A 15,317-nucleotide genomic window follows, 5' to 3' on the forward strand; every position below is an offset into this window, starting at 1 on the left:
AACACTACCTGTCCCTTCACCAATCATATCATCTGCAAACTTGGCAACAAAGCCATCTATTCCATCATCTAAATCAGTGAAATACAACATAGAAAGAAGTGGTCCTAACACCAACCCTTGCAGAACACCACAAATCACTTGCACTAAGCAGAAAAGGATCCTTTTATTCCCACTTACTGCCTCCTACCAATGCCCTAACCATGCCAGTAACTTTCCTGTATTGCCATGGGCTCTTAACTTGGTAAGCAGCCTCATGTGTGGCACCTCGTCAAAGGCCTTCTGAAAATCCAAATATACAACATCCACTGCAGCCCCTTTATCTATCCTACTTGCAATCTCCTAAAAGAATTCCAACTAGTTCATCAGGCAAGATTTGTCCTTAAGGAAACCACGCTGACTTTGTACTACGTTGTCCTGTGTCACCAAGTACCCCATAACCTCATCCTTAACAACTGACTCCAATATCTTCCCAACCACTGAGGTCAGGCTAACTAGTCTATAATTTCCTTTCTGCTGCCTCCCTCCTTTCTTAGATTGGAGTAACATTTGCAATTTTCCAGTCCTCTGGAACCATGCCGGAGTCCAATAATTCTTGAAAGATCATTACTAATGCCTCCACAATCCTCACTGCTACCTCTTTCAGAACCCTAGGATGCAGTTCATCTGGTCTGGGTGACTTATGTACCTTTAGGTCTTTCAGATTTTTGAGCACATTCTCCGTTGTAATAGTAACTGCACTCATTTCTCTTCCCTCACACCCTTCAACACCTGGCACACTGCTAGTATTTTCCACAGTGAAGGCTGATGAAAAGTATTTATTTAGTTCATTTGCCATCTCCTTGTCCGCCATTATTTCTCCAGCCTTATTTTCTAACAGTCCTATATCCACCTTTATCTCTTTTTTTTATATGCTTGAAAAAGCTATTTCTGTCCACCTTGGTATTGTTTGCTAGCTTAAATACATATTTCATCTTTTCCTTCCTAACGATTCTTTTAGTAGCTTTCTGTAGGTTTTTGAAAGCTTCCCAATCCTTTATCTTCCCACTAATTTTTGTTTTAAAATTACCTTTGACTTCCTTTGTCAGTCACGGTTGTACTTTTGGAACACAGTCTATCCTGCACCTTCCTTATTTTTCCCAGATGCACAAGCCATTGCTACTCTGCTGTCATCCCCACCAGCATCTCCTTCCACTGCAATTTCTTTTCATCCACTGAAATACTGTTATGCCAAACTTTACTTTCTCCTTATCAAATTTCAAGTTGAACTCAATCATATTGTGATCACTGCCTCCTGAGGGTTTACTTTACCTTAAGTTCCCTAATCGCCTCCGATTCATTACATAACACTCAATCCAGTATAGCTGACCCTCTAGCAGGCTTAACAACAAACCGCTCTAAAAAGACATCTTGTAGGCACTCAACAAATTCACTCTCTTGAGATCCATTACCAACCTGATTTTCCCAATCTACCTACATGTTAAAATCTCCCATGACTATCATAGCATTGCCCTTTTTGACATGCCTTTTCTATTTCCCATTGTAATCTGTAGTCCACATCCCAGCTACTGTTTGGAGGCCTGCACACAACTGCCATCGGGATCCTTTTACCTTTGCAGTTTCTTAACTTAACCAACAAGGATTCAACATCTTCCGATACTTTGTCACATCTTTCAAATAATTTGATGCCATTCTTTACCAGCAGAGTCACACCACCCCCTCTGCCTACCTTCCTATCCTTCTGATACAATGTGTAACCTTGAACATTCAGCTCTCAACTACAACCATCCTTCAGCTATTATTCAGTGATGGCCACAACATCATACCTAACAATCTGTAAAAATGCGTCAAGATCATTCACCTTATTTCTTGCATTCCATGCATTGTGATCAAGCAAAGTGCCACTCTAATCTTAATCTAGTTTCCAATGGTGTTTTATAACAAATACCATCTAGTACAGCTCCAACATCATATATAGGTTTGCTGATGACACCACTGTTGATGACTCAGCAGGCAGGAGGGAGATTGAAAATTTAGCTCAGTAGTGTAACAACAACCACCTCTCACTCAGTGTCAATAGGATCAAGGAACTGATTGTGGACGTCACGAGAGAGAAACCAGCGGTCCATGAGCCAGTAATCATCGGAGAATCAGAGGTAGAGGGGGTCAGTAACTTTAAAATCCTGGGTGTCACTACCTCAGGGGATCTATGGTGGACCCATTATATAAATATTACCATGAAGAAAGCATAACAGTGCCTCTACTTCCTCAGCAGTCTGCGGAGATGACATGTCATCAAAAACCTAAGTAAATTTCTATAGATATGTGGTGGAAAGTGTGCTGACTGGCTGCATTATGGCCTGGTATAAGAACACCAATGCCTTTGAATGGAAAATCCAATACAAGGAAGTGTATTTGGCCCAGTACATCACAGGTAAAACCCTCCCAACCACCTACATGAAACGTTGCCAAAGAAAAGCAACATCCATCAAAGATTCTCACCACCCTGGCCATGCTCTTTTCTTACTGCTTCTCAGGTAGAAGGTACAGATGCCTCAGGACACCCACCACCAGGTTCTAGAACAGTTACTACCCCTCAACCATCAGGCTCTTGAACAAAAGGGAACAGCTACACTCATTTAAGGATTCTGTTTTATTGTTATTTTGTGCTCGTTATTTATTGATATTTATTTATGCCTGCATCTGATGTTTACAGTTACTTTCCTATAGATTTGCTAAATATGCCCACAGATAGAGAATCTCAGGGTTGTACGTGGTGAATGTGTGTACTCTAATAAGCTTTTCTTTGAACTTCAATAATAAATGTTCGGTAGGCACAACATTAAGGTTAGTGCACCAGCAAGAGTAAATTAAGGAATGCTGACATTTCAAGACCACTGCAATCTCCTTTTTTTGGAGATCCCCTCTATCCTGAGGAAAGAGTGATGAGCATTTTCAAGTTCCTGGTGTCAACATCTCTGGGGATCTATCTGAGGCCCAACATATTGATGCACCTATGAACAGCAGCTACATTTCACTAGGAGGCTGAGGAGATTTGGTACGTCACCAAAGACACTCGCAAATTTCTATAGATGTACCATAGAGAACATTCTAACAGGCTGCATCACCATCTGGGTAGCTACTGCAGAGGGGGTTGAAATAAGCCGCAGAGAGTTGTAAACTCAGTCAGCTTCATAACATGTAGTATTCATGACATCTCCAAGAAGTGATGCCTCAGAAAGGCGACGTCCATCACTAAGGACCCCCCTCACCCAGGCCATGCCTGGTTCTCATTGCTACCATCAGGAAAGAGGCACACACTCAATAATTCACAAAAAACTTCTTCCCCTCTGCCGTCTGTTTTCTGAATGGACTCATCAACACTACCTCACTACTTTGTTTTTAATCTTTATTTTTCCACTACTTATTTAAATTAAATAATATTGTATGTGTGTATATATCTCACTGTAATTCAGTTTTTTCTATTATTATGCATTGCATTGTACTACTGTCACAAAGACAACAAATTTCATGATATATGCCGGTGATATTAAACCCGATTCTGATTCTACTTATCAGAGAGGCAATATCGATGAGCCTGACAATACTCTAAACGGAGAAAAAACAATCAGCATTATACATTTCCATTTTCAGAGCCCTACTCACGTTTTGTTCAGCTGCTCCAATTATCCTGCAGGCAGACATTCAGTACAGGAATGAGACTACTAATGAGACTGCTATGGTACAGAAAGAACAATATCATGAAGTAGAAATTTCTCCATTGATTGCCAATGCTAAATATGCGATGCAGTAGCAGGTGTGCACGGGGACACGAATTTTGGAAACAAGCGTATAAACAGCACACACTTCTATACCCTGCCTTTATCCGTAATCAAGGACAAACTTCCACCTCACTAGAACATCAGACATACAAGTGGAGGTGGGCCTTTTGGCCCATTAAGTCTGCTCCACGACTCAATAAAGATCATAGCTGGTCTTTTACCTCAGCAGCAGATTGCAATGTGAGCTCCATCACACAGTTATGCAAATATCTTAAACCACACTTATGTCTTGAGTATACTCAAAGGATGAGCCTCCATGGTGCTCTTGACTGCAGAACTTTTGGGTGAAAAATTTGCCCTCTCATCTCAATTTCCAATGGCTGTCTTTATTTTGCAACTCTGACCCTGGTTATAGACATCCCAGCCAGAGGAACCATCACCCCTACATCTATCCTTACGTGCCCTGTATGAATCTCATGTTTCAATGGGATCTCCTCTCACCCACTACAGAACACCGGCTCAGCCTGTATAACCTCTCCCGTACAACAAACATGTCACTTCTGATACCCACAGTGAATCTATTGCGAATGCATCCTTACAACATTAGCGAGATCAGGCCTGTTGTCGCACCAGAATGGATTTTATTGGAGCAAGACAAATCTACCCTTGTATTCCAACCTTGATGCAATGAAGGTCACCTGCATGCTAACTTTTAGTGACTTACCGGTACATACAAGATCACCTCAGTCCCCTTGAACATCAACACCTTTTTAGACCATAAGACCATAAGACAAAGAAGCAGAAGTCGGCTATTCGGCCCATTGAGTCTGCTCCGCCATTTTATCATGAGCTGATCCATTCTCCTATTTAGTCCCACTCCCCTGCCTTCTCACCATAACCTTTGATGCCCTGGCTGCTCAGATACCTATCAGTCTCTGCCTTAAATACACCCAACGACTTGGCCTCCACTGCTGCCCGTGGTAACAAATTCCATAGATTCACCACCCTCTGGCTAAAAAAATTTCTTCACATCTCTGTTCTGAATGGGCGCCCTTCAATCCTTAAGTCATGCCCTCTTGTACTAGACTCCCCCACCACGGGAAACAACTTTGCCACATCCACTCTGTCCATGCCTTTCAACATTTGAAATGCTTCTATGAGGATCCCCCCCCCCCCACCACCGATTCTTTTAAACTCCAAAGAATACAGTCAAAGAGCGGACAAACGTTCCTCATATGTTAACCCTCTTATTCCCGGAATCATTCTAGTGAATCTTCTTTGAACCCTCTCCAACGTCAGCACATCCTTTCTTAAATAAGGAGCCCAAAACTGCCCACAGTATTACAAGTGAGGTCTTACCAGTGCCTTATAGAGCCTCAACATCACATCCCTGCTCCTATACTCTATTCCTCTAGAAATGAATGCCAAAATTGCATTCGCCTTCTTCACCACCAACTCAACCTGGAGGTTAACCTTCAGGGTATCCTCGTACAGGACATAAATTAAATAATAGTCTGCCCATTTATTTCTTCTGCCAAAGTGCATAACCATACACTTTCCAACATTGTATTTCATTTGCCACTTCTTTGCCCATTCTCCCAATCTATCCAAGTCTCTCTGCAGACTCTCTGTTTCCTCAGCACTACTGGCCCCTCCACCTATCTTTGTATCATCAGCAAACTTAGTCACAAAGCCATCTAGATAGATAGAATAGATAGATAGATATACTTTATTAATCCTGAGGGAAACTTGGTTTTGTTACAGCTGCACCAACCAAGAATAGAGCGTAAATATAGCAATACAAAAACCACCAACAATCAAACACCAAAATGCAAACTATGCCAGATGGAAAATAAGTCCAGGACCAGTCTATTGGCTCAGGGTGTCTGACCCTTCACGGGAGGAGCTGCACATTTGATGGCCACAGGCAGGAACGATCTCCAGTGCCGCCAGGTGTTGTATCACGGTGGAATGTGGCTGAAGTCCAACAGTAAAAAATTCAATATCCAGTCTGCAAACACGTTCCTCGATCGTAATATGCCCCGGATTGCACCATCCGCTTTTAGCCAGAACAGTAAGCACCCAATTCCTTTACGCTTACCGCTCTCAGTGCACTTCCGGTCAGCCGGAATGGTATTACCCACCGAACTCCACTTCTCCAAAAGTCTCTGTTGTCTCGACCCAGTACTCTTTCCTCAGCTTCGTGATCCCCTCTGTGTGTTTTCCTCTGGATTTCAGCAGGGGTGTCCACCACTCTGTTCGCTAAGCCGGCCGGTGTTTGCTGGTCCGTGGAATACACAATGCGACCTTGCTTCTGTCCCACGTGTCGGGATGTAACCATTTCCAGCACTAAAGAAAACCCAAATAAAACTCTCTCTACCAGCGTGTTAGAGAGGGTGCAGCTTCGACGGGTTACCGTGAGAAAAAAAAACAAAAAATAATGTAATTAAAAAGTAAGAAGAAGAAAGTAAGAATAGATCGGAACAGCTGTACCAGGCTGCATGCACGACCAATGCATGCGCACGAGACAAATCTATTCCATAATCCAAATCATTGATATACAATGTTAAAAGTAGCAGCCCCAACACAGACCCCTGTGGAATACCACTGGTAGCCGGCAGCCAACCAGAATAGGATTCCTTTATTCCCACTCTCTGTTTCCTGCCAATCAGCCAACGCTCTATCCACGTATGTAACTTTCCCGTAATTCCATGGGCTCTTATCTTGTTAAGCAGCCTCATGGGTGGCACCTTGACAAAGGCCTTCTGAAAATCCAAATATACAACATCCACTGCATCTCCCTTGTCTAGCTTACTTGCAATTTCCTCAAAAAATTGCAATAGGTTTGTCAGGAAGGATTTTCCTTTAAGGAAACCATGCTGAGTTCTGCCTACCTTGTCATATGCCTCCAGGTACTCCGTAACCTCATCCTTGACAATCGACTCCAACAACTCCCCAACCACCGATCTATAATTTCCTTTTTGCTTCCTTGCCCCCTTCTTAAACAGCGGAGTGACATTTGCAATCTTCCAGTCCTCCGGAACCATGCCAGGATCTATTGACTTTTGAAAGATCTTTCACCATTAAAAAAAAAATTCCCCCAGAAGTTGATGATCCCACATTTTTCTCACAATGGGGAAACAAGACAAGTGAGCTAATACTAGATCTGTGTTCTCTTTCTCTAAGGCCCAACACAAGCTTGAGGAACAGATCCTGTCTTGGCATTCTGCAACCTTCTGGGCTTAATACTGAATCCTACAATTTCTGATAACTTGATTTCTTGTTCTGTACCAGTCATCTGAAATATCAGCTCAACATTTTTATACCATTCTTTTTTCTCTACAGGAGAGCAGGATATATCCAACCTGACCTGCCAGGTATATCCTCTTTTGCTCTGCATTTTGCAACTCACACAATCTTTTGCTGAGCTTTTACTGTCTATGTTCTCCCTCTCTAACTGTTCCCAATCAATCACTGATCAGATAAGCTTATCTACAGTTTATCCCCATGATTACCCTTGGTTTTTTTCTCCAGCAAAGACAATCCCCTCACACGTCTTCCCAAATACTACAATCTTCTTTCTGAAAAGCAATCTGCCAGAGGAATCCAGAAGTTCTGCAGGTTTTTCACCCAAAACATCAACAATAACTCTCCCACCACCACTGAGTTCCTCCAACAGATATTTTGCTGTTCCAGTGTCCAGCAACTGCAGTTTCATGTATCAAGATTCTTTTACCTCATTCTCATCTCTACTGAAAGGTCTCCAAGCTGAAACATTAAATCTGTTTCTCTTCCCACAGATGCAGCCTGACCTGCTGATTATTTCCAACATTTCCTGTTTTTGCTTTAGATTTCCAACATCAGCAGATCTTTTGACTGTGTAAATGCTGCTTTTTTCAAACAATGCGACAATAAGTGCAAACATTAATAAGGTCTGAAATTATATAATTCATATAAAAATATAAAATTAATATACGTAACATGTTAATATAAACGAGGTCGAAACTTTGACATCTTTCCCGTAGATGCTGCCTGAACTTTTGAGTTCCTCTGGAATTTTGTGTATGTTGCTTTGGATTTCCAGATTCTGCAGATTTTCTTGTGTTAGTGCAAATATTAGTTGTAAAGCCTAGACAATAATTGAATTTTTATCAATGAATGATGAATCTTTCAACTCAAAGGAAAGTTTAGTTGCACGAGAAACACATCAGTAGTCATTTATAAGTGAAGTGCAGACAGTGGATGCCAATGTACAGAGAGTCAGGAGAGTGAGAAAGTGCACAGTGACATCACTTGATACATTAGCACTAAGCTTACTTGGACTAGGATGATGGAATCCTTATTAAAATTTGTTCACAGGATATGGATTGCACTAATCATGCCAAGATTTATTGTCCACCCTTGAATTACCCTTGAATCTATTGATTTCCTTGAATAATTCAATGCTCTGGGACTGGGGTCACTTGCAAGTCAGGCACATGGTGGGGAAAGCAGATTTCTTGCCCTGGAGCCAGATGGGTTTTTTGACATCCCAGTCATTTCAGGGTCATCTTTACTGAAGCTAGATTTTTAATTCCAAATTGATTTAACTACATGAACTTAAATTCCCTAGCTTCTGTGGTGGGATTTGGACTCAGCTCTCCAGATCAATAACCCAAGCCTTTGCATGCTAGTCCAGTATATTAACTACGATGCAAGCATGTATATTAAGCAGGTCATTTCTCTTGTCTTTTGTTTGACATTATCCTTTATCATATTGCAGTCAACAGATTTCACACATCCCAGTGCTCTATCTTTTAGCGAAAGCGAGCAGCTCCTGGAAACCAAGTGCTACGATGGTTTTGGGGATAAGGCAGTCAAAGCTGCGACAATCTAATTGTACATCTGGGACAAATAATAAGACATACTGTACACCTCCTACACTAGCCCAGGGTTAAAGCAAGCACTGGGCTGGACTGCCAAGCTTCTAGCTCACTGTAGCCACTGGCAGCAAGAGGCAACAGATGGGATATCATATCGCAAGAAATGACAATTAAGGCTTTGGATAAATGGCATACTCAGAGCACACTACATGTAAGCTGGACTATCCCACCCTGGGGACACATGGGAGGAAATGCCTGCAGTAGAAGAGAATTTGCAAAAGATCCAGATGTTCAGATTAGAATTTTCCAGGAATTGGAAAACTCCCCAGAGGGAGTGAAGTAGAAGAAACAAGCCAGCAGGCTAGGCAATCTCACGTGAAAATGGAGGCTGAGAATTAGAAAAGGAGACACTACGCATTTTTGCTTTCAAAAATTTATCAGCTGGTCTTCATCGTATGAGGTGGATTCAGAAACTGAGCACCAGGCACAACCAGCAGTGATATATTTGTGCAGGGATATCTTTGGGGATCAGAATAGGACCGAGGGTAGGGGAGACAGGACTTAGTACATGAGGAGCTATTATCGTGAAGGTAGTAATGGTTTTGTGACAGAGAGAGCCAAGATTCTCAAATAGACCTGTTGTGTGATAAAGATGAGCCCTTGATCTCTCAACCTAACTTGCTGTAGCCCTTGCACCTTATTTGTCAACCTGCACTGCACTCTCCCTATAACACCTTGTACCACCTTGACATACTTACGTTTGTAATGATCTGTATGGATGATTATGCAAAACTATTTTTTCCACTATCTCAGGACAGGCATCAATAATAAACCATTTACCAAAGGAGCATCAAAGGATTATAGAACCTGCTGCAAGATACAAGGGGACACAGGAGACAACAGATGCTGGAATCTGGAGCAAAGAATAAACAAACTGTTGGAGTAAACAGCAAGTCAGGCAGAATTTGGGTAGGGAAATGGGCAATTGATGTTTTGGGTTAAGACCCTTCATTTACAAGGATGTTGCCTGGATTATGAGAATAGGTTGAGTGAACTTGGCCTTTTCTCCTTGGAGTGACGGAGGATGACAGGTGACCTGATAGAGGTGTATAAGGTGATGAAGTGTGGGTAGCCAGAGGCTTTTGCCCCAGGGCTGAAATGGCTAATACGAGGGGACCTAACAGTCTCTGCTTTAAATATATCCAATGATCTACCCACCACAGCCATCTGTGGCAAAGAATTCCACAGATTCACCACCCCCGGCCAAAGAAATTCCTTCTTATATCTGTTCTAAAAGGATGTCCTCCTATTCTGAGGATGTGTGCTTTCGTCCAAGACTCTCCCACTCATGGAAACATCCTCTTTGCATCCATTCAATCTAAGCCTTTCAATAATCAGTAGTTTTCAATGAGGTCCCCCTCTCATTCTCCTGAGCTCCAGCGAGGAAAGGCCGAGAAGCATCAAACTCTCCTCATACATTAACCCTTTCAATCCCAGGACCTTTCTTATAAACCCTCCTCTTGACCTTCTCCAATGATAGCACATACTTTCTTAGATATGGTGGCCAAAAATGCTCACAGTAGCTGGAATCATCCTTGATGTAAGGATTTACCACCAACATGCCATCAATAAATTCTTTGCTCAAAGGATCCCCCTCCACAACAGACCATATACTTCCCACCTCTTCCAATTAAAGAAATAGTCCTATTCTCACTTTCAAAGACATAAACCTGTTATTCCATGCTCCTATCATCTGGGCCTGGGTTTCCTCCCCAAGTACAGCTTGTCTGAATTTTGATGCTGTGGTTTTCATTCCTGTGGACCCCTTGGCAGTCTCTCTCTGGCAGACGAGAAAACCAACAGAAATCTCTCTAAAAGCTCTATCATTTGCTGAACCAGAGCATTAGTCCTGCTAGCTAAACGACAAAATGACAACAGGCCGAGTTCATCCCACACCCAAAGGAAGACACCTGGAAATCAAAAGTAAAGATCCCTAATTGCTGGATAACTTATAAAGCTGTGTAAAGGTGCCAAATAACCCCAAGAGCTGGGGTTATTTGGCATCTCTCCCAGTACTCAATGGGTCTGTATTATGTACAGAGATGTAAAATAAGCTACTATTGAAAATGTGGTTTGCACAAAATCCAAATAATTGTTTGTGCTTAATTGCTATGATTTTATGCACCATATTTCTCAGTAAAAATGGTGGAAAAGCTCTGAACGTTTCAACCTCACCTTAGATCCGAATTGTCACCACTACAGTGAGCAAAAGTAGTCTGCAAATGCCTCCAGCATAAGACCAGACAAATCAAATTAAAGAAATATAATTTTGTTTTTAACATTCCACGGGACAAACATAAAAGTCACATAGAAATAGAGGCTAAAGAAACACTTTCACTCTGAGTTGGGATCATATACCTAAAGTGCATCAGCAGCGTTTCTGCTTGCTGCCAGACCCTAGTCCATTCTCCAATTTCTACAGAACTGAGAGTGTACTCAGGGTCTGTTAAAGCCAGATAGAGAGGTGCGAATCAAGCTCGCTAAAGCTATGCGGATTTCAGAAATAAGAATTCAAGTGGTTCCTCAGCCTTTGCTTTGTTGGCAGCCAGAACTTGCAAGACTGGGCAGAGATGGTCCAACACCTGCTCAAGATAGAGAAGTCTCATCTGTCAAATAGGAAACTCAAAGCTGAGGTTAGGTCCTTCGTTGCCTGGGAGATGGCTTGTGCAAGAGCCAGGAGCTTCCTGGCAGGTGCAGAGGGAAAAACTGGTAGTTCTACTTAAAACATTTCTCAGAACCATCTGAGCCAAAACGTTATGATGATAACAGCATAATCAAAGAATGCCTCATGAACAAATTATGCCGATAAGTCTAATTATATGTTGGCACTGGCTTATCATTACCACAGACAGAGTAAACCATATCATTTAGGATTTATACATCACTGATCTGTTTTCTTACACTGGTTTGGAAAGATATCAGACAAGCATCATTTGGGAAATATAAATCTAAATAAATAAACTCCTGAGGCTGCTGCCTTAACTGTGTAGGAATAGACTTGGTGGGCCAAATAGCCTAATTCTGCTCCTATGTCTTATGAAAATAGTTTTTAAATTTTAACTATGTTGCACAAAACATGATTGAAACCTTCCTATTTTCAATCATAGAAAATTACTAATACCTGAAATAATAATACATTCAAAAATTTAATTCAAAGCATGCTATTACATTACAATAGATGAAAGTATGGCGATGAAAGATTTAAGACACCATTATGATAGCGAACAACTTCATCACAAGTTCCATATCCTTTGTGCGTCTGTAAGTTATAGTTATTGTAAGAAATGGTAGCTGATTGCAATTAAATGATGCTTTATTAAGGGCCAGGCATCTACTCACTATCTGCATTGTATTCTGTGTTATTACTATTACTGCCCACTAAGCCACTGGCATTTCGGGCAGCAATAAAGGTCCTCCGTTTCTGACAGTGTTCAGGGCTCCTTCACCATGTCAGTATCTTCCTCTCAGTTTTCGCTACTGCCAGCCATGCAAATAGTGGGTAGAGACTCGGGAATACCGACGCACTCAGATATAGAAGGATTCTTCATTGCTGTTTCCGTAACAATTGTGTTTTACCAGTCTGGATTGTTAGCCCTGAGGTAAAGCCCAGAACCTGGAGGACCAGTGCATCTCTCTTAGTCTATCCTCTACCCATTGAACTGTTTGACATGGGTGACTCTACCAAAAGCCAAAGCGAAAAGCCCCGACTCCGGCCAATATAGCTTTCCAGACAAACCATGACAAGGTATTCTGTGCTGCGCGCTTACTGTGCTAACTAGTCACGAGTGGGGGTGGGGGGGCGTGGTAAAAGCAAACAGGATAAGTTAAATACACGTGCTTTGTACGGGAACAATTTGGTGCTGGAGGCTGACGGATGTCATCTTTTGTTGACCACCTAGTTACGTTCAAGTATGCTTAAGTTTCATCGCTTCAAAGTTGCATGTTTGCTAATTGCTAACAAACGATCAAATGCATTTCATCAACATTTGGAACAAACATTATCGGCGGGTGCATTAAACAAGTATAACAAGTCCATGGGGTCTCCAGCAGTGGCAATTAGTTGGATTAGAATTGACTGCTACCTTTTGTTTTGAAATACAAATATATTTTTGTCAGCATGAAATATATCAAACATTGAGATATGCATCCCTGAGCTGCTTTAATAAATGGAAACCTTTTCCAAAACTTTGCCCAATACCCTTCCAAACCAATGTAAAACAACATGGAAGATTAGATGGCTTACTGAATTAATATCTTCCCCACTTTTGGCTCATGGAGCTCAATGGAGTTGAACTTAGTCAACTGAAATCTCCGCACTGCTGACTTATGGGAAAAGAGCCAAAACCATCTTAAACTACTGCTGAAGTAAAAGCCACTTGGAAGCTCGCTGCAACTGACAACAAATCAGGAATTTCATTTCGAGAGACACAAGGACGGGTATAAAACACATTCTGAGGAGAGCAATGAAGGGGTTGCTTTAAGGTTGCCCAATCGGTGTACATGAGAAAGAGGCAAAGAATTTTTATTGTAATGGGAGCTTGTGGATGATGCTGGGCCATAAAATTTTAAGTAATGCTCTAGAGTAAATTTTTGATTTATATAACAATTGCAAAAAGCACAATAGATAGTTTTAATGTAGACCTCTGGCATTTTGGTATATGTAACACCCTGGGAAAGGTGTCACTGCTAATGTAATGGTCTTTCTGTAGAAGCAGTGTTTAGGTGATGGTTAGAGATAACGGGGGCTTTGGAATGTGAGCCATCCAATGATGGGAAGGTGTTTTCGTGTCATGTCCCTGACACTGGGATGACCTGGGTCTTTTGTTGGGCGGGAGATGGAGAGAGAAGACGCCGGAGTGGAGAGGTCATAGAACTGGACTTGGAGTGGGGCCGGGAGACAATGAAGCCTGGTGAAATCGATGGAGGATTGGCGAAGGGGAAACCATAAATTCCAACTTGTGCACGTTAGACTGTTTCATTAAAATGGGTTCTTCATTTTTGCTTTTCCTTTACTAACCCTCTAGTCAAATTAAGAACATAGAACAGTACAGCACAACACAGGCCCTTCGGCCCACAATGTTGCGCCAACCCTTGAAGCCCACCTCCCATATAACCCCCCCCACACCTTAAATTCCTCCAAATACCTGTCTAGTGGTCTCTTAAACTTCACTAGTGTATCTGCCTCCACCACTGACTCAGGCAGTGCATTCCACGCACCAACCACTCTGAGTAAAAAACCTTCCTCTAATATCCCCCTTGAACTTCCCACCCCTTACCATAAAGCCATGTCCTCTTGTATTGACCAGTGGTGCCCTGGGAAAGAGGCACTAGCTGTCCACTCTATCTATTCCTCTTAATATCTTGTATACCTCTATCATGTCTCCTCTCAGCCTCCTTCTCTCCAAAGAGTAAAGCCCTAGCTCCCTTAATCTCTGATCATAATGCATACTCTCTAAACCAGGCAGCATACTGGTAAATCTCCTCTCTACCCTTTCCAATGCTTCCACATCCTTCCTATAGTGAGGCGACCAGAACTGGACACAGTACTCCAAGTGTGGCCTAACCACAGTTTTACAAAGCTGCATCATTACCCATGACTCTTAAACTCTATCCCTCGACTTATGAAAGCTAACACACCATAAGCTTTCTTAACTACCCTATCCACCTGTGAGGCAACTTTCAGGGATCTGTGGACATGTACCCCGAGATCCCTCTGCTCCTCCACAACTACCAAGTATCCTGCCATTTACTTTGTACTCTGCCTTGGAGTTTGTCCTTCCAAAGTGTACCACCTCACACTTCTCCGGGTTGAATTCCATCTGCCACTTCTCAGCCCACTTCTGCATCTTATCAATGTCTCTCTGCAACCTTCGACAATCCTCTACACTATCTACAACACCACCAACCTTTATGTCATCTGCAAACTTGCCAACACACCCTTCTACCCCCACATCCAGGTCGTTAATAGAAATCATGAAAAGTAGAGGTCCCAGAACCGATCCTTGTGGGACACCACTAGTCACAACCCTCCACTCCAAATGTACTCCACCCACCATGACTCTTCCCTTTCTGCAGGCAAGCCAATTCTGAATCCACCTGGCCAAACTTCCCTGGATCCCATGCCTTCTGACTTTCTGAATAAGCCTACCGCATGGAACCTTGTCAAATGCCTTACTAAAATCCATATAGATCACATCCACTGCACTACCCTCATCTATATGTCTGGTCACCTCCTCAAAGAACTCTATCAGGCTTGTTAGACACCATTTGCCCTTCACAAAGCCATGCTGACTGTCCCTGATCAGACCATGATTCTCTAAATGCCCATAGATCATATCTCTAAGAATCTTTTCCAACAGCTTTCCCACAGACACAAGGCTCACTGGTCTATAATTACCCAGACTATCCCTACTACCTTTTTTGAACAAGGGGACAACATTCACCTCCCTCCAATCCTCCGGTACCATTCCCGTGGACAATGAGGACATGAAGATCCTACCCAGAGGCTCAGCAATCTCTTCCCTCACCTCATGGAGCAGCCTGGGGAATATTCCATCAGGCCCCGGGGACTTATCTGTCCTAATGTATTTCAACAACTCCAACACCTCCTCTCCCT

General features: G+C 42.4%; 1 protein-coding gene across 6 annotated transcripts in view; it reads right to left on the reverse strand.

Annotated features, from left to right (window-relative positions):
* klf12b (Kruppel like factor 12b) overlaps nt 1–15,317 on the reverse strand; it is a 301,395-nt gene that overhangs the window by 121,891 nt on the left and 164,187 nt on the right. Inside the window, exon 1 of one of the 6 annotated variants that reach the window (XM_063048449.1) lies at nt 5,881–6,338. The exons of the other annotated variants lie outside the window; for them this stretch is intronic. Coding sequence (XP_062904519.1) covers nt 5,881–6,120 — 240 coding nt within the window. The 5' untranslated portion in view covers nt 6,121–6,338. Of the gene's footprint in view, nt 1–5,880; nt 6,339–15,317 lie in introns of those variants that run through there. 6 annotated transcript variants of the gene reach the window in all.

This window comes from Mobula hypostoma, chromosome 5 (assembly GCF_963921235.1).
Source record: "Mobula hypostoma chromosome 5, sMobHyp1.1, whole genome shotgun sequence".
NCBI lineage: Eukaryota > Metazoa > Chordata > Chondrichthyes > Myliobatiformes > Myliobatidae > Mobula > Mobula hypostoma.